The sequence below is a fragment of the Alligator mississippiensis genome, chromosome 12 (assembly GCF_030867095.1).
Source record: "Alligator mississippiensis isolate rAllMis1 chromosome 12, rAllMis1, whole genome shotgun sequence".
In the NCBI taxonomy this organism is placed as follows: domain Eukaryota; kingdom Metazoa; phylum Chordata; order Crocodylia; family Alligatoridae; genus Alligator; species Alligator mississippiensis.
In genome coordinates this window covers 59,986,027-60,011,353 of record NC_081835.1, presented here as the reverse complement: position 1 = coordinate 60,011,353, position 25,327 = coordinate 59,986,027, and the positions used below count along the sequence as shown (strand labels likewise).

Here is a 25,327-nt window from a genome sequence, read left to right as displayed (position 1 = left end):
CAGGCATGGTCTCTCAGCTATATTGTTTACTATAATGCAGGGGCTTTCAACCTCATTTGAGGAGTGTACTCTTTCTGGTGAGTGGTACTCCTGGTGGGTACCCCCTTTTGGATGTGGCGCTGGGGGGATCCCCCAGTGGCCAGTCAAGCAGGGGACCAAATGTGACGGGGCACTCAGCAGCACACCACGTACCCCCTAGGGCCTTTCCAAATACCCCCAGGGGTATGCGTACCCTGATTCACAACCCCTGCTACATAACATATTAAGTTTATAAGTCCCTTGGAAGTATATTGGTAATGGAGGAAACCTTGCTGTCATCAGTATGAACGGAGCTGAGTTCAGAGAACTTGGGAGTGAGGACTGCAATGCTGAAATTCTGTTTTTGGTGTACGTATTATTCAACAGGTGTTTTTATTAGCTGTTGGCTTTCCTGTTGCTCCAAAGCTAACTTCTGTCTTATTGCTTTTCTAGCACTGAGCTTTCCTGGTGGGTGTCACCTGTACAGTGTTCAGTGGTGCAAAATGTAGTACTAGAGCTCATGAAGTGCTGCTAACTCTGACTGGTGAATAGATTGTAATGGAGTTTGTGATGCTTGCAAATGTCATCTGAAGTCAGCTTATAAAATGTCTTAAAGCAATTCTTGACCAGTCTCAGATGGCAAGTGGTGTGACAGAGCTGTTTATTGAAAGCATGGCAGGGGATAGCCTCACAGTGCTTGTAAGTCTTGGATGAGCTCTGCTTTAGGAGGCAGAAGGATTCCTACTGATTTCAGGCATTTCACTAGAGAAGGAAATAAAATGAGAGCACATTTTGTCCATTGGAATTCCAGAGTTAATTAGGAAAGAAACCTGTAAATCGGCCAACTTGCCTTTTGTTCCTCTCCTCACTTTGTCTGGTGTATATAGGCTAGAATAAAACTTCTGGACTTCTGGGTTCTTATCTGCTGGGTTGCTCATAAAGGTGGGTTTTGAAACCTGTACGTGACTGAAACGTGAGTTGTTGGTTCTCATAGTTTAACTGGTTTATGCTGTTTTATTTTTTCATAGGTTGGGTTGGTAATGGTTATAGTGTTAAAGAAAGATGTTCAGACTTCTGGAAGGCAGTTGACTTTATAACCGTATGGCATTTTGATTAAGAAACTAGACGATAAGATAATTAGCATGGCACATATTAACGGAATAGACAAATGGCTGTCTCAAAACGTTATTGTAAATGGGGAATGGTCATCACGCAATATTTCATAGGCATTAGGGCTGGAAGGGACCTCGGAAGATCATCGAGTCCAGCCCCCTAAGATATGTTTCTGTCAAGTTTGTACAGGGGCCAGTGTCTTGAGCCTACCTTATTTAACATTTTGCTCTGTGACCTGGAAGCAAACATAAGATCTTCCCTGGTAAAATGTTAATACTTGGGGAGCGCTAAATAATGAAGAGGACAAGTTACAAATATCGAGCGGTTTACAGCTTTTGGTAAGCTAGGCACTAGTGAAGGCACCTATTTCAATGTGCTTAGATGTAAAGATGTATATCTCAGGATAAAGAACATAGGCCTCGCTTATAGGATGTGTGACTGTCTTGGGAAGCAGTAACTCTGAAAATGACTTGTTATGCAGGGTGAACATGTTTCCAAAAATACGGTAGCTAAAAGAGGTGACATGATCATTGGACGGCTAAACAAGGGCATCTGGAGGAGTAGTGGGCAGTTGGTAGTTCCTGTGTGTTTGGTTCAAGGCTGCTTGCTGCTAGAGAGCTCTGTCCACTTTTGCTGTTGGCCATTCATTAAGGGTGTGGACATATGGGACAGGGTTCGGGGAAGAGCCATGAGGTTGCATAAAGGATTGAAAATCATGTCTAGATTCAAGGAGCTCAATTTGTTGAGTTTATCAAAGAGAAGCGGAGGCCTAAAGGTCTGAAAAGTACCTTCACAGTGAACAAAGGTTTGATAATGGGCCCCTTCAGTCTGTCAGACAAGGGCCTGAAACTCAAGCTGGACAAAACCGAGCTAAAAATAAGGTATAGATTTTAGACAGTGAGTGTAATTACCCGTTGAAAAAACTTACTATGGGTTGTGATGGATTCTCCGATAATGGCAATTTTCAAATCAATGTTGGATGTGTTCTTAAAGGAAATGCTGTAGTTGAAATAGGAATTAATTCAGGGGAGTCCAATTGCTACATTATTCAGGAGGTCAGACCAGAGGATCACAGTGGTTCCTTGTGGCAGTATAATTTGAGTAATTTGAGGCTTCTGTTTTGTTTGGTAGGTATGTTGATGACGTGATCAACCGCATTGACAGGATGTTCCCTGAGATGTCCATCCAGCTATCCCGACCCAATGGTACCTCTGCAATGCTTCTGGTAAGCTCGGTTCTCAGGGACTCGCTTGGGATGGGTTGCATAACTGTCACTGGCATACATACCCCCAAGCCCATTTCAAAAGAGTACTCTTGAGGTCGTACAACAACATCACACGCTTCTTTCTTTCTAAAGGAGGATGAGAAAATAAATGCAAAAGTAATCCAAAAGTAAGGACAGCCAGTTCTTGGGAGACCTGAGAAGCAGGCATATCAGCCTGCAGACACTGCAAACTGGGAGTCCCAGTCTTATGCAAGGGAAGTGTAAAAGGAAAGGTTGAGGAGAAACTAAGTTGCTTCACTTGCTTTGTGTTCACTAATAACTAGCAGCCAGTGGATTATAGGATATGTTGCTCTAAAGGGTTTTGCCCTCTATATAAAATCTACTTCATGCATATTTTCCTTATGTGATGTAGTGCATCTGTTGTAGCAGGGGTTAATGTATTTAATCAGAGGCGTTTGGGTTTGAAAAGAGAGGTAAATGATGAAAAAGTACCTTCTCTTGAAGAGAATAATGTTAATCTCCAAACTACTTGGGTATGATCATGTAATACACTGAGCCTATCCGGCCTCAGACATTTTAACCATGCCTTCAGCAGCCTTAGCAGTGAGAAAAGATTTAATGACAACTTAAAAAAAAAAATTATCCTCTGTGAAATAGGCCTGTCCAAATTGTTTCTGGGTCACTGATTTTCTATTCCCTGATGAAGTCAGGAAGTTGGCATCAGAGTGCATGAACAGTAAAAACTGGCTTATTGATAAACAGGTCTAAGGTATTAGACTTACTTCTGCCTGAGCAAACAAGCTTTCATTCCACAAGAACCTATTAAACACATCAATTTTCTCATACAGCTGTTGTATTAATATCAAGGAAGGAGACTTTAGAGTTTCCAGTGCAGCATATTAACTTGTTGAAGTGAAGAGCATTGAGCTGTGCCAGTGGAACACTTCAGTATGAAATGTAGCTATTTTTATTGTATTGAGATGGAAGTAGACGTTCCATTATTTACCATATTGAAAATACAACGGAAAAGCAGTATCCTATAACTGGGAGGGGACCTATTCAGTCCTTTTCCATCTCTGCTTCACTGCATTTCCCTATTACAGTTGGGTTCTTTCCCGTTGTTGTACAAAAAATTATGAAAAGATTGTATATTATGTATGTATATGTATTTCCTTTTTTACAAAGTGAAGGTGAAAATGAATCCCAAATCAGAATCATTGAAGCAACAAGCATCAGAGCTATGGAACCAGTTTAATATACTATATTTTCACCTTCAAGTGTTGGCCACTATAAACTCCTTTTTACTGTAGTGATTTAAACTTGATTTTTTTCAAGAAGGGAAAAGAAAGTCTTGCAAAAACCTGTGCCGATTTGTAATTATTGCATCCAAGTAGGCATTGTATTACCTTTTCTTCTTGGCAAAGAGTTAAAGCTTGCTTTTTAATATCCAGTCTGAGCCAAGGTTGAATCAAACAGCAAACCATAAGTTTAAATATTTTTGTGACTCAATGCCAGAATTGTTACTTAAATCTTGAGTTGTTTTCATGGACTCCGTAGACCTTGGAATCCTCACTATGGAAAGATATCCCTTGCCTTCCTTGAAGGAATAAGTTCACTTATCCATGATAATAAGTCTAGCGGTGATTATATTTAGTTTCAGTTAATAATGGAGCGTTAGTTAGTTGATTGATTTTTCTTTTAAAGGACAAAAATTATTTAAAAAAATGAACCGAGTCACAGGTTAAAGTAGCAACCAGCTTTCACTGGCTTCGGAACATTTAATCTGCAATTGTTTAATTTGCCAAGGCGTACAATATAGTCCATGAAAAATTGAATTCAGTAGCACAATCCTAAGAAACCATATATTTTCACTTACAATGATGGCTTGAAACTTGCTCTTACGTTTTCTTATATTTAACCCTTTCTGTGTGTAAAAAAAAAATAAATAAAAAGTGTTTTTTTTTAAAGTCATTTTTATTTATGCACTTTGAACTTATTTGTGCCATAGACTACTTTGTGTCATATACTGAGCATCCTTATCTGCTCTGTATTTACTGGGAGACAAGGGCAATCAGTGTTTATCAAGCTTCAAAAACAAATTGGTCAAACGTGCAGAGCATGTGAGATGTAAACTGGAAAAATAATTTAGGTTGAAAGAGTTGTGGTTGTAAAAAAAAAACCAAACCTGTTCTTTGTGATAAAGAACAACTTGCTGAGCAGGGGCATCATTATTGGTAGTAGATTCCTGCCCTGTACTGGTCCAGCGGTGTTCACTTTTCACTTGGCATTCACCTACTCCAGGAACAGTGATCACAAAACCTTGTTTTCAAAGTGTTTGCTGTATATGGTCATGCCAGGTTTGTCGTTTCTCCTCTCAAGGCAGCTTTTCCTTCTTTCCCATCTGTCTCAGTGGATGTTGCCAACATGGCAGTATCCATCTGGCCTTGACTGCTGGAAAAGCTTTTGCTGTTTTCAGCCACCAGTCATCCTGTGAAAGTTGTTATAAGATGGGCTGTGAGATGAGCACCTCTATCACTGGGGACAAGTGAAGCTTGGTAGAAACAAGAGTCCCAAATCGGTGTGGTTCAATTCAAAGGGCTTGGCCGACGGCTCTGCCCCAGCACCAAGTAGTTCACGAGACACTGCTCATTTTGTTAAAAAAAAAGATAAATCCCCTCACCAAGTAGTCTTCATTAGATAACTGTTTGCTTTCGTTGATGTAACCTTAATCCATTTTTTCCCTACTGTTTGGTTAACTTCCGGTCTTGCATCATGTTAAAAAGGCTCTTCTGTAGGGGTTTTCAACCAGGTGTACACGTAGGGGTATCGCAGGGCTCTTCAACCTGGTGTAGGTGCGGGGGGTTCCCCCACTGGCACTTCTTCCACTGCTGGTTGGCTGCTGGGGGGCCCCCCCCACCTGCTCATCAACCGCCCGCTGGGGGAGCCCCTGTTTGTCGACCATCCGCTGGGGACTGCTTCCCTCTCAACCGGCCGCCAGGGGTACGCAGACCCAAAAAGGATGAAAACCTCTGTTCATTTGGAAGCTTTTTGAGGTGGAGGTTGGTGGGTCATCTTATTTCGCTTGTGGGGCATCCAACACCTGATCTCATGATTCAGTTTCCTGGTGGGATCTATAGGCTTATTTATGAGGGTACTGGCAAGATAGATAAATATAGCAAGAATGCCCAAAGTAGTGTGACCCTCAGTTTTAAAAATCGAGCTAGATTGTACCACGGCAAGTGGAAGGGACAAAAACAGTGCAAAGGTGGCCACGGAGGGGATACACTGAGTTGGAAACGCTGGCAGGTGGAGGGAGGTGGAGATGGCAAGCTTCCTCAGGTAGGGTAAAGTTAACCCTGTGCATTGGGGACTCTTTCCTGGCGGCTTCAGGGGACACTCCTGGAATTATGCTTCTCGGCACCTTAGGAGAAGGTAGGTGCAGAGACTGAGAGACCATCCTCTGGTCTGGGACTCCAACCTCCTGTTTGGTTTGCAGTGAGGATATGATTTTTGTCCCCCTAGCTTGAATATTCAAAGGCAAGACAATTGCACATGCAGCCCCCTGTGCAGAAAATTCTCACGAAGAAGACGATCCTTTGCGTTGCTGTTCATATGTTTTTATTTCACACCTAGTAGCATATGTTCTGCTTATTAAGGTCTCTTTGGGTGTCATTTTGAAGTTCTAACGCTTAATTATTCTTAACCATCTTTGCAGGGAAAATAATAGTTCTGACTGTTTCACAAGTGGGAAAATGCGCGTTTGCTAGACCACTTACTAGCTTCAGAATGGCTGAAGAGGTTTACTCAGCCTTTCCCAATAAATGGCCTAAAGGAGAGGATGTTAGTAGGGAAAGTTTCAGCCCATTAGGCAACTGCTTCAGAAAGTTATGAACGAATGGTTTTTCAACCTTAACTAGTGCATGTGGGACTACTACAATCCACAACTCATTCGGCATCCCAAAAGTGATGGTTCTTACTTGAAAGGTGTTTGCTGGTAAACAAAGATTAGAGCAGTGGGCTTGCTCTTCCCTTCTAGCATCCTTCATAGGAAGTTTGGCTCTCCCTGTACAGGTTGCATCTTTCCAAAGAAGCTGCAACCAGGAACAAAAAGAAAAACTAAACCATTCCCAAGAGCATAAAGATTGTTTCTGAAAGCTTCTACATGCAGTCCTGTGTGGCTGCTGCTTTCTGCAGACAGTAGAAATTTTCCGGGTTTTAGATGTATGCACAGCAATTGTCTCCTTAGTCTGGACTTTTACACTGCATAGACCAAATGCATAAATAATAGAAACCTTTCAGAGCCACATGAAATCCTCAACCAATTTTAAAAGCAGGCTTTTCAGTGTGCTGTTTTAATCCCAATCTACGCTATTGATTTTTCAATTAATCTTTTAATCGCATCTGTGCATGAAAGAAGATAAACATCCCGTTTATATCAGCTTTAATAAAAGTGGCATGCAAAATTAATTTGCTGTAGCAGCAGAATGAGCAAAAGAATCCTTAAGGTTTTTCTTTGATTTTGTTGTTCAAGTTCCAGGAGTTGCATGAAGTATTTGCATTGGGACAGCAAACAGATAAACTTCCCCTAGCACAGTAAGAACACAAGGTGCCTTAATTAATCAAATGCTTTGGTCTTTTTATTCCTTTTACTGGTTAACCTGCTGGGACCCGGGATACACAACACTGTCTCTAATGACATCTTTTGATAGTGTGGTTGTTTTAGTCCATGTACTTACCATTGTCAAAATTCAGAAGATTATTCAGCATGAGATTTTAATAGTATCTATATATAGTAGCACTTTTATATTCAGGCATTACAAAGGGCGTATTTTACAGATGGGGTGCAGAGTAGCTATGACTTGTCCATAGTTGTGCAACAGATTATTATTGCTAGAGTCAGAAATAGAGCTTGGCTTCCATGAGGCTTCCAGAGACTACTTTCTAGTGTTGTAAATGTATATAAAAAGAGCACTACAATATGTATAAGCCCTGGGGAAAGTATGTTTAAAAATACTGGAAGATTTTTAATTTATGTTGCTTCGGAAGCATGGTTTTGTATAACTAAATTCTAATTTTGGAAGGTGTTTTCTGCCAAAACAAAGCTCATTTCAGCCACCATGTTTTTCTTTTTTTTTCCCCACATTGTGTTATCAACAACCTTTTTTATTATAAATTAACTGTATATATTTACAGGGTTAGCTAGAATTTACCTACTCTTTCCCACTTTCATTCTTTATGCTCAGGAAGGAGGCAGATTTGTATATAGCTTCCATTTATTCTCATTAAAATCAGATGAATTTGCATTTCAATTTTTAAATCCTGTTCCAGGCATTTTAAGCAGCCTGATTGTATGGAAGTGGGTCGTATTAATTGCAAATGGGCTAGACATCTGTTCACTAAGATGGAATAATTTTTTCAGTCCAGTTTTTGGTTTTATATGTAGTATACGTAGCATGGGTTCTTTAGTAAAGATTGATGCTGCTTTCTATTGAGAGCCAAGATATTGTGGTTTTATTATTTGACAAAAAAGCCATTGACTGAATTTTTTCTATAGACTCTAATCCTCAGATCATTTAAGCATTCATTTTTCCTGTAGTATATTTATCTGCTAAGTTGCACTCAATTGGTTATGTCATCCTTGACTGGAACAGTTTTAATACTGGTTGCTTTTTCATTTTACAAATAATCCCTTTTCTCTAAAGTGCTAATCGAAGTAAGTGTTCTTTAAAAATCTTGTAGTTGCTTTAGATCAGTGATTCTCAACCCGAGTGCCATGGCACTCTAGGAGCCTGTCCTTTCAAGGGTGCTGTGGGGTGCTACGCAATGTTAGCACTGTTAGGTATGTATGCAAAAATGTTAAACAGATGCACCTCGAAATTTCAGATAGGAATCCATAGTGTCAAAAACGTTCTGATCTGCTGTGGTCGTCTTGAGTTCTTTGCGATGGAAGAATTGTTCTATTTTTCTGTAATCAAAAAACAAGTCGGCACTAAGTGCTGGCATTTTCCAAGTCGTTTCTCAAGTCTGAGGGATTCCTCCAGTCTAAAATGGTTGAGAACCACTCTTTAACATTTCATCCTTATTTATGTATTCCTTCATCTCTTGTTATAAATCAAAATTAGCAAGTTTTATAGGTGACTGTTGTAAATACCTCTTGTACTTACATTATACTTGCATGGTCTCTAAGCAACCAATTTAATGACCAGATGTCTTTACGAGGGCAGTGTTTAATCGCTAGGTGTTTGATATGTTGGAGACTGGGCGATTTCCAGCGTTAATCTGGGTGACTGGAGCAGAGGGTGTTTTGCTAGGTTTAGACCGAGAAGGGCCAATCTCAAACCCTTTTTTCTCTTGAACACCATGTCATGACTGCCCTGACTGCTGCTGGTTCTTGACTGTCGTCTTAGGATAGGAGCCACAAGTTGAGAGAGGAAGTTGAATTATATGTTGGGGGAAGAACTGGTGTGGAGCCAGCAAAGTTTATAAGCAGATATGTTGGGCCGAACAAAAAGAGCGTGTTGCTGCTTTTTGGAAAGATTTGATAAGATGAAGAGGTGCCTCTTGATAAAGGGGGACAAAATGGAGCGGAGATTGGTGATGGCGGACTGGAGATGAGTACACTCTCCTTCAGTTCCTTTTGGACTGGATTTATCCATAGAGAGGGCCACAAATCCATCTCAGCACACATCAGTAGAGCTTGTCGTCTGTTGATATAAATTAGATATCCTTATCCTTTGTAACATTACTAGAAAATTAAAGTTTAGAATAAAAAAAGTCTAGGAAATCATTAAGTCTTTAGTAGCAAATTAATCTTCCATTGGACTCAGATAATTATACCATAAATGTAACTGGCCCACTGGCAAAATCTGTCTTCTAACCTTTTAGCAATATTGTTTGCCAGTTTGTTCTCCTTATTAACGGAATATGCCTTGTTATCCAGGGAAAAGATCACCAGCTCATCCTTAATATGGGGAAATCATTTAAAGTCCTTAATTTATGTTGACTTTTTAACGTGCACTATTGCAATTAGGTTAGATTAATGAAAGGTAAATTCCAGCCCCCATGTAAGAAAAAAATCCTTGTAAAGCACCTAATTAGCATGTTTGTTTGTTTAGCCTCTAATGGCTTAATTGCATCCTATCTTGCTATTTACAAATAGGCATCATTAAAGAATAATGAGCACGTAGAAGAAAGCGCAGCATTCATACCAGCCGCAGATGAGAGAGAGAGGGGGAGAAGCGGAGGGAGAAAGCGACTAGTTGAACGCCTCTTCCTTTCTACTACTTTTATTTTTAATGCACATGTGTTATGATTTTCCGTTGTTCTGCTGATTAGTAAGATGCAACTGATAAAAAGTCTAGGTCTGGCTATTTTGCAAGGAGCAGGTGGCTGGCCTTTTGCTGGCAAGTGTACCCGAATTGGTTATGCTTTTAATTTGCTGATGCATTACTCTCTCATGAAGTGAACAAAAGCACGCACATGCACATATAAATTCACACTCCTTTTGGCATTAGCCACGAGGTCTCCGAGTTAACTGAACATAATGTTTTTTGCCAGTTTAGCTCTGCATTGCAGAGCATCTGCATTTCAAATCGGGTGAGGATTCCCTGGGACGCTGAGAGGAAATATGGAGCTTTGGGAATTTTCCTGCAGAGTATTGGAGCTTGCTGCCTTTAGCAACCTCTCTCTTTATATAAAATGCAAAATAACACTAAGAAAGGATGTTTATTGCACCATTCAGCTAGTGTCTTTCAGAGCCCACTAGTTTGGCATAACCTTCAACGGAGAGGCAAGGTTAGAAGGGAAATTCAAAGAAATTTTCTCCAAACAGAATTTAAACCGTTTACTTAAGTGTTAACCAGTGGGCACATCTTCATAGGCAATTACGGTGCCTGAATAAACTGTGGAGCTTATTGCTTTGGAGTTAATTGCTCCTGGGTGCGCCGTTTGAACATGTGCCTGGGAGCAATTAACTCTGGAGCAGAGCATGGAGCCTGAGCAGAGCAGCCCCGGCTGGCAGGGGGCCCTGGGGGTCAGCCTGCTCCCCCCAGCTCATTGTGCTGCGGAGGCGCTGCCTGGGGCACGAGGGAGCTTCAGCATGGGGCTAGCTGGCAAGCAGCCCCCACATTAAAGCACCCTCATGCCCTAGCCAGCTGGGACAGTGTCTACATGTGCACTGCTCCAGATTTTTTTTTTTTAACTCTGCAGCAGGATAGTGCTTGTATTGACAAGTACTATCCTGCTGCAGAGTAAATTAGTTTACTCCAGCTCAATAGGGGCACGCATGTAGACGCTGAGACATTTACTGCGCAGCTAATTACTCAACTGCACAGGAAATGTCTTGTGTAGATGCATCCAGTTTGGAGAGGAGCTAACGCTGTATTCATTTTCTTTTCTAACAGTGAGAATCTTATAATCTTATAGGAGTCTTAAAAAAAGAAAAAAAAGCCCAACAGATTCAGATTACTTTCTGTATACGTCCCCCATTCTTTGCATGAAACGTTCATCATGTGCACTTGGAGAGTTCTGTTAGTGGTAGGTAAAACATTGTTAAATCTAGGATTTTACCAGAGGATTTTTATTTTACACATCTTTTTCCATAAAGCTCACAAGAGTGTTGCAGTTTTCAGTGAATTTTGTGTTCTTAGGACGACCACCTTCTCTGGGAGCTGCCTGTGACACTAAGCAAGGGCATTATGAATATCCCAACTGGCAGATTTGCTCTGTAGTACTTAGAAGCAAGTTAAAACAGCATTGTTAGTAGACACAAACCGAAACAAGGAGCCGCATGAGTGTTTAACTTGCAACTGTTCCATTTTCAGCTCTCAGAACTATGAGGCATATTTTTCCATTCATATTAATTGAATTTTAAAGTGACCTTGTACATGTATTGATTTGAATTAAAATTTTCTACATCAAGGGCAAGTTGGCACATATCCTACAGGCAAAATATTAAAAAGCCAAGTGCTGTCTAACAGGGTATCGACAGATGAAGTTGAAATTTAATGGGAAAAGTTGACTTTAAGAAAGCAACATTTTTTCCCTTTTAATGCAATGGAAAGGTAGCTGTTCTGCGCAGGGAAGTCATCCTGTTTGATTGTTATCTGCAGAGGTCAGAGGGCACATTTAATGTTCATTAAAGAGGGATTGGCAAAGTGGAGCTTGACCTCCAGGGGAAGAGACTTGCACTGCTGGTGCTCCAAGTAGTACTATCAAATTACTCCCTCTGTTAGAGCTGGTAGTGTTTTATTGCTCTGCATCGGGTGATCTGTTGGACCACAACTGAAGTCTGCCATATAGTGACCCTTTGGGCTAGACATGATAACTTTAAGCTGTTGGAAATCAGGAGATGGGAGTATGCGGAATGGGGACTGAGCTCTTCTAGTCTTGGAAGAGCCAGTGACACTGGAATGAAAAGTCTCTATGTGCTTAGATGTAGGAAAGCTATTTTGGTTCATTTTATAAGAGTTTTCTATGTATTCGTTTTATTTCTTTTTCTGAATTTTGCACAATGATTTTCATGGTAACTAATGCACTTGGTAGACGGGTACAATAGTACTCTTAATACAATTTAAAAACTCCAGGCTGGTGACATATCCAAGAGGCATGATGGTGGTTTTAAAGGTTTTATCTGCAGTTTTTTTAGAATGCCTTGCACCGCTCAATCATGGCTTATTTTACTTGTGAGAAGGATAACAGCTCCAATCTCATACCATTACAACATATCACATTGCAGTGTATTGCCTGTCTAAAGTGTATGTGATTGATAAGAGCCATTCTGATTTGTTTAGATATAAGATTGTGTGTAGATGTCAGTGTGTCTGTGTGTGAAGAAAATATGCGATTAGCCTCCTAGAAACATCCCTTGCAAAAATGAACTTTTATACAGTCTTTGCATAGCTTCTCACTGTTGACAAAATAAAAATTTTCACATATAATATTAACAGCAATCAGGTTGACTCTTACTTTTTAATGGATTATTTATAAAACTTAAGAGTTTCCACAAAAGGCAACTTTTACTAATACCTATCCATATAAACTTAAATTCACAATTCATTTGCCTAGAGAAACTCTCTTTTAACGTCTTCAATATCTACTCAGTGTTTTTAGAAAATCAAAATATGTCAATGATTTTTAGGCAAATAATATAAATGCAAAGTAGCATGTGTGTTGGGAATCTCCGGGATTATTTAATGATTATTTAATGAAGTCCTTTAATATGATTGCCTACTGTAATAGTAAATGAAAATAAAAGCTGCCATTTATTATTTTGTAAACAAGACAAATCAAAAATAGGCTTGTGATCTTTCCAATTTATCCACAGTCTTTAATATTTTGATTTTTAAAATTACAGTGCATTTGTTTACGGGTTTTCTTAATGTATTAGGTTTAAATATTTTACTGCACACTTGGCAGCATGATATTGGTTTCCTTTGTTCCCATAGTGGAAACAAGTTTTCTGGAGCCAAATTGAGATTCTGAACTGCATAAGCCTGTGGAGACTGATGGTATTAAAAGGTGGCATTCTTGGTATTTATTCACGGAAGAGGAAGGAGTATTGCATTTAGTTCTTGGCATCTTGTTACCACAAAGATATTAACAAGCTGGAGGGAGTTCAGAGAAGAGCAACAAAAATGATCAGGGATTAAAGGGTTTGATTTAGGAGAGTATTAAAAGCTAAATATGTAATGGCTATGCAAAGTAGTGTGAGTAATAGAGAAAGGAACAAAAATCCACAAGTAAATTTAAAGGACGTGCATCAAGGGTAAGATTTTACACTGTACCATTAATAGACCTAAAGCAGTCCAGGGTGTTGTGAAGTGATAGCAGCTTTAAGCTGTTGTTTTGCCTGCCCAGTTCTGAATTGCCCAGCCCCACAGATTTCTTCCATGTCACACGTAAAAGAGATCAGTAGCAGAGTACACACGGCAACTTAGGTCATTGTACAGTGGTCATCATACACTTTCCCTTCATCTGCGTGAACTCAAGGGAAGTAACTCAACTGTAGATGAATTGACTACAATAAAGAAGGTAAGCTCTTCTGGTTGATCACAGTCACCAGTGCTGTGTTGAATCTTCGTTCTTTTTTACAGTAGATATGAATCTACCTATGGTAGCAAGCTTATAATATGCCACCTCTGTCCTTCCATACTTTCTGATGCCCTCTTCTCTCTCTTACCCTCTTAGAGATGTTTTGAGTTGGCTGCATTTTTTAGTATACAAGATGTAATCAAACCTGACTCTTCACAGTATGGACTTGATGGGGACTGCTAAGCCCTGGGTCACATTTGAGCTGCTAAGCCATATATATTAATAGGCACATACATGACAGTACTTGCCAGACTTGCAATCCTGCAGCTGTGGCTCACGTTAGTCTATGTCCTGCTGAGAGACTAAGTGAATGAAAATGTCATAGTGCAACCTCAAGTCTTCACAGAATAGAAGTAGCGGCTGGAATCCAAAAATGTAGGTTGAAGGATACCATTTTCATTTCCTTCCTGGACTATGATTTTAATGCCAGTTATATCAGGACAGGTTGGGGTGGGGGGCTACTTGGACTGCCTGCAAGATCCAAGGGACTTGTTCCCAGACTCAATTTAATTGTTTTTGGTGTTTGAAGCTGTTAGGCCTTCTGATGCGTTCTCCAAAAACCTACTGGGCAGAGCCTGAGGAACAGCTTGTCTGTGATGTACTACACAAACAAATGGGGAGATATACACTCATCCCACATTTCTCTGGAAGTGATTAAGTTGTGGACATTGTGTCACTCATGTAGAATAAGCTCAATGGCTGTTCACCTCCTGGAGTTTGCAACAATCTTGTGGACTCGGTTTGTGATGGCAACGGTGATAGTTGCCAGTGTGCATCACAGAGCTGATGCCCCTCAGTGATAGACCTGTTCACCACCAGTAGCAGCTCTGAGTGCCAGGAGTTTTATTCCAGAGGGGATGTGAACATAGGATTGTTATCAGATGCTTTTCTTCTTTACACAGAATCACCTGATCCTCATGGGAATAGTCGAGATCGAATGAGAAAAACCTATGATTGTTCTCAACTGTTAACTGGTTGAGGCACTTTCATAACAGGCGTGCTACACATTTGCTAATCAACCACCTATTTAATTCCCATTCCTCTTGGAGCTTGATTCATAGCACCACAGCCAGGTTCACCACCTAGATTGGTGGTTCTCAACCATTTTAGGCTCCAGGCTCCCCTTCTTAACATCTCTGAATTTGGCGGCACTCCAGTTGAGAACCACTGTTCAAAGTTTCCGCTTCCCTGCTTTATCTCCAGGCTGCTGCAATGGTGCCCTGAGGTGGAACTGTCCTGCATACCTGTTTCCAGGAGTATGCGTACCTGGAAGCTTGCAAAGAAGAATTTTTCCAACTATTTGAGTTGGTCTAATAAAAGATATCAGGTTTATCCTGAGAATCTTGTCTGCCTATGTCCTTAGACCAATGTGGTTACAACCTATACCCCTGTTTCCAGGAGACACTTTTGTAGTCAGAGCAGGAAGCATCTACAAGTAGGAGTAACTGGCTCTTTGGGCACGTCTTGGAAACAGAGGTGAACAGGGCAGTTTGATGTGACTGCAGTGGTGACAGCATCAGCTCTGGCACCATGTATCCTTGATAGGGTCTCAAGGCACCCCAGTTGAGACCTACTGATGAAACTCCAGCCTCACTGCACCTAAGAGCCATGCTTTCAGCTGTTTCAGTACCATGGAGAGAACCCAACACATCAAGAAATCCTTATGGGGCAGGAAGACAGCAAGTTCCCAATATGGACAGTCCAACCCAGTGCAGGGAGCAGTGCTGAAGGTCCTTATCTCTTATTACACTTTCCTTCAGCAGGTTTTGAAGTCTGCTTAACAGCAGTTTCCTCTAGTCATTCCACTGTGCAGTTGTGCTCGAGATGTTCTTACATCACTGCCTCAGATTTTCACAGTGAGCTGTTGCACGTTTACATGCAAGTTAGAGACCCTGATTCTCTTTGGGACCTCAGTATAGTCCTCCGAAGGTCCAGGGCTCTGACCCTGAAGAGGGTCTTTCTAGGTGACCTTGTTTCAAGCAGAAGAATGTGTTTGGGTCAGGCATTTGTGACTGATCTTCCCCCAGCAGCGTTCTGTAGAGTAAGGAGAGTGGGGAGAAATAACCCACAACACACTTACAGGCGTGGCAGTGCTGTGCTTGCTAGCAACACAACCGAATGAGACCTGGGTGTCACGATTGACAACAAAATGAACATGAGCCACCAATGCGATGCCGTAGCTGGCAGAGCTAACCAAACGCTAGCATGCGTTCACCAAAGCATCTCGAGCAAGGCAAAGGATGTCATCCTCCCACTTTACTAGGCCTTGGTGAGACTGCAGCTGGAGTAGTGTGTCCGCACTTCAAGAAGGATGCGGAGAAGCTTGATACAAGTCCAGAGGAGGGCCACACGCATGATTAGAGGTCTGGAGACCAAGACGTATGAGGAGAGGCTGAGGGACTTGGGACTGTTCAGCCTGGAGAAGAAAAGACTCGGGGGGGGGTGGGGGGGGGCGGGTTGGATGCAGCCTATAAGTATATCAGGGGCGTACATCCGGGTTTGGGGGAGCATCTATTCACCAAGGGCCCCCAGGGAAGGACAAGAAATAATAGGCACAAGCTGACTGAAGATGGCTTCAGGCTAGACATGAGGAAAAACTTCTTTACAAGCCAAGCACTGAGGGTCTGAAGCAGGCTTCCCCCAGAAGTGGTACAGTCACCCACCCTGGCGATCTTCAAAAAACCTCTTGATACCCATTTGCTGGGATCACCTGACCCCAGCAGTCTTTCCTGCCCACGTAGAGGGGGCTGGACCCCATGATCTGTAAGGTCCCTCCCAGCCCCTAACATCTGTGAAATTGTCTGTTGAGGTTTGCAGTAGAAGCACAGTCCCTCTAGTATGCTTTAATCGTGACTGGACAAAATGCTGGAAAATATAATAGAAAGCTGTCCTCCACTTGCAGGGAGATGGATTTAAATAAACCAACAGGTGTTTTCCAGTTCTGGCTTCTGTGGTTTTTTATGGTGGAGGGAAAACTCTGTAAGGCTGTATGTGTAACAAAGCACAAAGACAAAAATCCATGTTAGACATGTATCTTGTTAACAATCTTGAAATGCAAATTAATCTTTGAAATGCAAATTGATTTTTATATTAAAATGCCTTCTTAATTGTATTTTGTCAATAATATAATTTAGGATTATTTTTGTTTCTATACTCAGCCAGCCTCTGCCTGTTTCCCTTGATGCCAGTTTTACTCTCTTCACTTTGACCCCTTACAAGAGTAAATGAGAAACCATTGAAAATACTACTTTACTCTGTTTTGTAACTCCAGCTTCTTCCCACTGTAACTTCTTCCCCTTTTTTGAACAGCTTTCAGGCTTTACATTTTTATTTGTGTGAAAATGTTTTGCTTCAGACCCATAACATGTATTTCAAGGGCAGTGTGAGCAAAGTCTAATTGCTTTTTTTTTCCCAAAGTATTTTTCTAAGAATGCAGTAATGTTGAAGGCATAAGGCATAGAAAATATGTTGAAAATAATAACATTTGCTCATTATTTTTGACATATCATTGAATTGTTTTGTTAAGGTAAGTGGGAGAGAGTTGCTTGACAGTGCCCTGTCTGCACTAGTGAATGTCATGAATTCATACATTTTTTAGTCACAAATGAATGACACTGTTTATTCCGTGTCTTTTAATCTGCCTCTTCCTCACACTCACAGTCTTTTAGATGTTTATTTTAGTCTTTCAGAAAAGTGTTGCAAACTGAAATTTTAACAACATAAGCTGTTAACTCCATGACCTTGTGAATGCCAACATCACCAGCTCTCTTTCAATTTTGGTTTTGTTATCCTATAATTGACAGGTTACCCTAGGAAAAGTGCTAAAAGTGATTGTGGTGATGCGGAGTCTCTTCATTGACCGGACAATAGTAAAAGGATATAATGAAAACGTCTACACCGAAGATGGCAAGGTACGTTCTTCTCATTTCCAGCAGTTTAAAATTTATGCTTCTGTGATGTCTTTTTTTTTTTTAAGCATGTCAAAAAAAAGAAGAATCCCATCACAAGTGTGTGTGCTAACATGAAGCCATCCCAAGTATCTGTGCTGACGTTGTGTAAGGACTTGTAGTAGAAATGATATCTTTTAGATCAACAAGGTTTTTGCAAGAATAATCTTTAATTGCAAGCTTTCGTGCACAAACACCCTTCATCAGGCATTGGAGAAAAGATTGTAAAAGTTCTCCTGGGTAGAAATGCAAGTTCATATTTCATAGGATTTCACAGAGGAGTCAATAGATGGAAAACTCCTCCGGGCAGTCAGTTCATAGCTGGTATGAAGCCTCCCGCCTCCTGTGAGGTTCTGTGATGATGCAAATGACCTTGAAACAAAGGCAGGAGCAGGATCTTGGGTTTCAGGTGGCCACAGTTGCTTCCTGCTTGGGAAAATACAAGGATTTCGTTTAGAAAATGAAAGCATTTAATTTTTGATGAAACGCGTAAAGCATTTCACTTTAAATTTAACACACTTTGCTCAGAATTTTCATACCCAAACATCTGATTTTTCTCTGAGCCTTGATGCCCCTGCTTGAATTTCTAATTTATCACCTTAGACCCCTGTTGCCTCATTAATAGTGTCTACTAAGGGAATATTTTTGTCAGTGTACCAGCTCATCAATAGCCCAGGGTTCAGCATTTCTCTTTTTTGAGAACCACTGGGAAATCTTGGGCTAGTTTTTGCACTCAACTTGATAAGCTCGGCAATGAAATCATTGGTCGTCCTCAGTAAGTTGTTTGTTGGAAATAGTGCGTCTTGAACAGCAGCTATTAAAGGAAGGGTAACCTGTTTCCATGAGTGATTTGCTTTATGAAGAATTCACCCTGCTTGAACCCCCTAATTTCTTTTGACTGCATACGCTCCATATGGCTCTCTGTAGAGCATCAGAAGATGGTAATGGGACCTGACAGCCTTCAGCTCAGTTGGTTTCTCTCCTCCGAGTGGAATGGGCTCTCTTGTTGAGATACCCGCTAGGACTCGCTCTTTGCCAGTAACAAGTACTAAGCACCTTTGCCTTTCACATTTTCTCTGGAGCTTTCTCTTCTTATTATGAATCCTATTAAAATACAAAGTTCATTATATGTAGATGAGTACTCAGCACCCATAGGCCATGTTATAATGAGGAGATGGGGTTTTTTTCTTTCAAAAGAGATAACTGTTTTAACATACAGCAGCACGTTACGAACTGACCCTAGGTTCACTAGCTCTGAGTTTGATCCTCTTTTCCACAGAAGAGGTTAGGAGCTGATTTACTGAAGAGAAGTACAACTTCATTTTCCAGGTGAGAAATTTTCCCTCTGGGGGAAACAAAAAGAGGGAAATAGAAAAACAAGAATTGCCTGGTATTTTTTTAAAACCTGCCTGCTTAATAATGCAAATCAGATGTAACTACACATATGGAACAAAAATGTCTCTATTATACACCATGGAGCAAGAGAGAGCTTCTGAATGTTACTGAAAAAAACCTGACTTCTTGAGCTTCAAAAGTTTGTCTCGCAAAGAAAAATGATACTCTTACTCTCCTTAAAGCACTGATAGAGCTTGATGATGAGTTCTTATATCATGTGGCATTCAGGTGTGTGGTATATTTTGTCTGAAGCTCCCTTGAAATATAGTAATACCCCATTTAGTTAAAAGCAAACTGATAAAGGTTATTCATGAAACAGGGGGCCCAGCGTTGGGTGGTTGGTTAGGTCAGTGTTAAGTCTCAAGAGTTGTATATCATGCTAACTCCCAGGCTCTGTAAAGTCCTGCAGTGAAGAGGCTGAGTGGATCACCCAAAGAACCTCATCTGAGTGGATCTGTGTCATTTGCATGGCGATGCACATACCGTTCCAGTGGGCCACCCCAGATCTTTATCAATCTTAGACTCAGGTCCAAATTTTATTGCAGGTATAAAGAGGCACAACTCCATCACATTTTATCCACTTAAATCAGGACTAGATTTGGTGCGAAGCGGAGAATAAATATGTAGCTTGTTATTTGAGCCAACTGGAACGTAGATCGATAAACAGGGGGCTCCTTCTTGTTCCCTAATTAACTACATTGGTAATTGGTGAGGAAGAGTGGGGTTGTAGTTTTGCAATGATTCACTTTACTTATTGGGCCTGCTGGGAACAAGTGATTATAGTCAATTGCTATCACAGTGGATTCCAATTCCTTTTCAGCAGACACTTTGGATAAAGCACTTGAGTGAGGTTTTGCAGTGCTACTCGAGTTTTTCAATTCCCAGCCTGAGCTGAGAAAAGCAGCATTTGGAAGAGACGCAGAGGAATAGAAGCGAAAGGAAAAGCTTATAAAGAGTTCAGATAACAACATGTTTTTTGCATAAAAGACAGAGAAAGGGAGTTGTTAACGTTCAGGATCTCACTGGGTGTTTGGGAGATATTATCCTAATGAGTAGGTTACTTCATAATTGTCTGGTTTAGAATTTCTTGTATATTGCTAGGATGCATATGATATTCACAGTCAGAAGCAAAAACTCTCAACTAAGTGGTTTTAGGTGGTGTAGCAGTTCCTGCGCTTCTATCTTTATCATAAGCTGAATAGAGAGGGAAGTTTGAACTGGGCCAAATTGCTTTACAGACAGTATTCACTTAATCCTGCTAGTGCTTCTGGGAGGCAGATCCAATAACCATCGAAAGTAAAATGTGGAAAGGAAGCGTCTTGGAGGAAATAGAGTAGGAAGGGAATTTCTGACTGATGAGGCAACTCAGATAAAACTAGCCCCCTAACAAGAATATGCCAAGCAAGGAAAAGGATGTCGGAATTGGAGGAGTGTATGTGAAGGTAGATTTGGTAGTTGATAGAGGGAGAGAATGGAGTGGGAGAGACTTGTAGGTAGAATAGGGGCATAGCCAACTTTTGTGTGGTTTTGGTTTTTAAAAGGAAAATGGTGTCAGGGTCCTCTGGGCTGCAGATGTGAACAAAACAAAAATAGAGATTTGTGGGGAGTGGTATACATGTTGGTACTCTAAAAACCGGGGGCCAGGCACGGCTGAGATTACAGATGCAGTTAGTGTGGTGGTCTCTCCTGGACATTGCTAAACCATTTATTTGGCATTATTTTGAAGTCTGGCATTTGCACAAGAAAACTGAGATCAGCATAGTCAGGTTTTTAGAGATTGTTATGGAAGTACATTGGCAGAGTTGCGAGAGCTTCCGAAGAATTGGCCTCTACCGCAGCTAGTCTATTTTTATATGGACAAGAAGAAGTCATACCCAATTTAAAATGAAGACGAAAAAATAGATGAAGCTGATGGTCATAACCTTGCATGGGTTGAAACTGTTTTATTTCTGTTTTGGTTTTTTAAGATTCCTCCTTTCTGGCCAAAAATTAAGAATGGGTAGATTTCTGAAAAGTGCAGGGGAAGTTTAATACAAGTTTGATTGTACTTATATTATGAATTATTCACAAGACCTGCAGAACATGCCTTTGCCAGGTTGCCTGACTATACAACTCAATTCATTTTTGGTGACATTGTTTTTCAAAAGGAAAATAAAAAAAATAAGTGAGATCTGGCAGCCTTTGCCATACAGTAGATTCTATATTCTGATTATTCTGCAGTTTCCTCAGCTCGCTTTGCTGGCCCGTTGCATCCACCACATACTGAGGCATTTTAATTAGCTGTAGCTATAGTGATGGCATTGTGCCACCCCTAATTTCAAACTTGGACATACTTATTCTGCACTGGAGTCCAAACATGGAAAGCAATTATTACTAGTGCCATTCAGATTTCTGAGCAAATAAATCCATGCAGCTCATCCTTGCAGGGCAGGTTTTTCATAAACTAAGCCATTAGTAGCCTAATTCTGCTAATAAACACAAGACTGCATTGAGATTTGCTTGGCATGATGACACGCCACTTTTCTGTAAGTACAGGAACTAACAAGACCCATGACATGGCACATTTGCCGTGGGGGCTTAACGTCCCCACCTGGCCAAATTCATAATTTTGCATCCGTTAGCCCTAACTAAAGAAACATAAATGTCTCAGTTGAATTACCATGTTAAGAAACTTGGGTTATGTTAATGCTATGGCTTCATTAATTACCCCATATCAATAAGAAAAGGCAGCTTTTAGCCTCCTAGCGTAAGAGAGGAAAAGAAGTAGTAGTATCAAAGGAAAGCTTCAAAGACAGCCAGAACTGTCTCTCGGGTAATTTCTGATCCCTGCATTCTTTCCACTTCAAAGCTGGATGTGTGTGTGTTTGGGTGAAGGGAGGGGGGGTTGAATCCGATTCCTCTAATAAGTGTTGGCACCAGACCTGTTTGATATTAGATGCAGGGAACATTTTGATTTGTTATCGCCTTTGAAATCGTTCAGACGACCTTCAGAAAATGGCCTCTTGTTACTTATGCCGGGGGTGGGTGGGGAGAGAGGGGCACTGGGAAAAAAAGCCCCAGTTTAATTCACATTCAGAGGATGCCCTGAAATTGTGCTTTCAGCAGTTTTTTAGTTACAAATGTGTGTCTTGATTGAAAGTGAAAAGTTGAGGAATAATAGACCTGTAACAATGCAATCTTTAGTACGCCTTTGTCTTATTCCTCCGTTTTCACGGGGAAGGGTGGGCAGCCATTTAAGATGCCTGCATATGGTTTTTATTTTTAAGCTTGGATAGCATTGGGTCTGTATGACATTTATTACTTTTTCTGCTCTTTAGTCTTCGTGCCAGATACATATTCAGAACCTGTTGAGCTCATGATAATGTAGCATCGAACTCAGAGATTTTTATAGTTAAAGATTATTTTTAATCAAAATGAAGAGGATCATATATTTTACTTGCAGAGTGATCACTAGAAATTAACAAAATTATATAACAAGCATGCGTTCCAATTATAGCATGTCTATTTGCAGTTAAACACACAGCCTTAAATTGGATGAAAGTAGCTAGACCACACATTTTAAATCAAGGTTGTTTGTCCTAATTTGTTGAGGTAGTTTATCAACCAGGCACATTTCTGTTATCAGAAACTCCACTTTCTCCACATCCATACTTCTTCCTGTGCTCCGTACAGGATGCAGCTATGAAGGTCAACTTCCTTGTGTACGTGCCCTGCTACATTTTGTCACGGACATTCCCTCTATTTCTTTCAGATGAAGTTTCACAACATTATTTTGAAGGACCTATATGACAACCCATTCCCGTTTCTCTCTTTATACCTCATGCATTCCCCCTACTTTGTCAGTAGTACTAGCCGTAAATGGCCAGTTGTCCGCTGGCCATACAGAGGCTGCCATGCTTGTCTGCATATTATCGTGTTTACCTGAATATAAGACGACCCTGATTATAAGATACCTAGTTCTTAATTCTAAATAAACATAGCTGTAGCAATTTACATATAGTACCTGTGGACTTAGTTCATCCAGAATAGATGCACGTTGCCTTTTTTGAACTGCTGCAAGTTTTGGCACAGGTACTTAATCAACACACTTCAAAGCAGCACTTTGGCACCTATTTATATTAAATACAAACCATGCACAATATTAGTTCAAAATTGAAACGCTCATGATTTGCTGTGTGATTCACTGGGCTGCACCACAGCAGTCATCAGCATTTCAAGCTATGGTGACCCCACAGCTCAGCACTGCTCTGTATGTGTGTGTGTGTACTCTAGATACTGCCCCCTCCCAAGGAACCATGTGCTAATTAGCCCCCACTCTTGACTCGGAACCAGGTGCTCTTGTCATGAGTCCTAGTAAGCGCCAAAAATGTTTATGCAGATGATGCTCAGAGCAACCTGGACCAGCCTCACCTCATGGAGGGTGAGGTCACACCAATCATATGTGACAGGCTGAGAGAGGGGGCAACAGAGGAATTGTTGGCGAACTGTTTTGGGCCCTGTTTGGTGATGTTTGCCAGACTTCTAAGGATGACGAAGAAGCAGGAATAATTGGAAATGGGAAAGAAAGGTTCAGCTCAGTTGTGGGGGTGAGAAGGAAGTTGAAATGTGTGCAATACAGTGGCTCACCATGACTTGAAAAAGAGTTGGTACTGAGAAAGACTGCATTTAATGGGCACTACCATATATCTTATTCAGATGAGCTGCATTAACCTATCTTTGTGGTAGGTTCTGCCCACATAATGGAAATGGGAGACTCCTCCCTAGCTTGTTCCTGTGCCATAAGGCCAAGGACAAGCAAAACACAGGGGGCAATGAAACCCCAAGCCTCTGGGCTTGGGCCTGCATGTAGGTTGATTGCCAAAGGAATTGGAAGCACCTGAAGCCCCAGGTGGGGTGATGGATACTTGCCCGTAGCAGGGCCACATATGGTTCTTGAATGACTCGCGGCTTTGGAATTGATTTGGCTGATTTGACTTGGGACACACACATTTCTGTTTAAAAAAAAAAAAAAGTAGGTTTATCAAATGTAGCAATTTTGGTGCCAAGGGGAGGATGTTGGCGGGGGCCGGGGGACTGTCTTATATTCGAGTAAATACGGTAAATCCCTTATGCATGAAACCTCATTCATGAAATGGTCCAGAAGAGCACTCTTACCTTCTCCAACTCCAAATTCCTCTTCAAAACCCACTTCTGCTGTCGCATCTCCAAGAAGTTAGGCCAGTTAATATGCAAGTCTGGGGTCAAAATCAAATGATAGGGAGTTACTCAACTTACAGTACAAACCTATGGAACCATTTGAACTTAACTACTTTTACCCTTGATTGCCATGCTCTGTTGTTTTAATTTGTCTCAGATCAGATTGTAACCTCTTTCAAGCAGGGACTTTGCTGCTTCTAAAGAGCTGTGATTCTGTTTTGAGTTTTGGGGCATTATCATAATGCAAAGAATCAGAAATAACTAGCTGTGCTTTACCATAATGAAGGAAGTAGACAAAAGAACATTTTCCCCCCTTTGTTTCTGAATCACTCTCTTTAAGAATGTAAATTTTAGCAGAACTGATTTAATATGGTTTGTTCCTCTTTTCTCCCACAAGTCATACTCAGCTGCATTTCTCCTTTGTGTGACCAGTGATTTGTTAAAATGTATCAGCAGTAATACAGTTAAATGGCAAAGAGGAGGCCAATGCAGCATTAACATTAAGGGTTATGAAAGTACTCATAAGGGTTACTCATTTACTTAAAATGAGTTAGTCTTGGAAATGTGAAGTTATTGCATAAACAGATTTACTATTGGGAGGTGTATATGTATTGTATACAATGATACCGTATTTGTCCCAAACAGCTACCATGTATAGCGCCAGCCCAGCAAAGACTTCTGCGTGTGCTTAGCTGTAAGTCAGTAGAAATACCCATTTGTACAGCAGCGAGTCTGTAAACTGGGGCAAGATGTAAATAGCTCTGTGCGAGGCCCCAGTGCTGTTTTGTCCTTCCAAGTGGTACTGTTTAGAAATAATGAGCAACTAGAAGCCTTGGATTCAGCTCTGGCTCAGAGCTTGAACATAATCAATGTTTTTTATATCAATAAATATTTAAGCCAGTGTTTATTTTTGAGCAGAGTCTCTTTCACAGTGCTCCGTAGGGGCCTGGCTCCATTTCCGGTCTTCTGCAGCATCAACTCAAGCTTTCTTCTCTACGAGGTTGGCCAGAGTAGTGAGCAAGCAGTTTACCCCCTGATTTCCTGAGTTTCAGTTGGTATGTTGTTCTCTCTTCAGCCAAGCTTACCAGCTTCAGCTTCTGGGTTTCTTCACCCCATGGCTATAAACTGGACACTCCAGCTTTGACTCCTTTGCTCCTGGGACCTGTCTCAAGGAATAACGCAGCCTTTAAATCAGTTAACCAATGAGCAGGAGGCAGGTTCCCAAAGGACAAGGAGACCAAACCAAATGCTGAGCGACTGGTTACCACAAAATAACATTCCCTTACAAAAATGCCGAATAAATGGATGAAATTTAATAAGGGCACATTCAGAGCTATATCCT

At 40.9% G+C, this 25,327-nt stretch overlaps 1 protein-coding gene across 1 annotated transcript in view; it reads left to right on the top strand.

Annotated features, from left to right (window-relative positions):
* The window catches only part of MED27 (mediator complex subunit 27), a 145,985-nt gene that overhangs the window by 102,288 nt on the left and 18,370 nt on the right, over window positions 1–25,327 (top strand). The window contains exons 4-5 of the mRNA XM_014603826.3: window positions 2,263–2,356; window positions 17,251–17,358. Coding sequence (XP_014459312.1) covers window positions 2,263–2,356; window positions 17,251–17,358 — 202 coding nt within the window. The remainder of the gene's footprint in view (window positions 1–2,262; window positions 2,357–17,250; window positions 17,359–25,327) is intronic.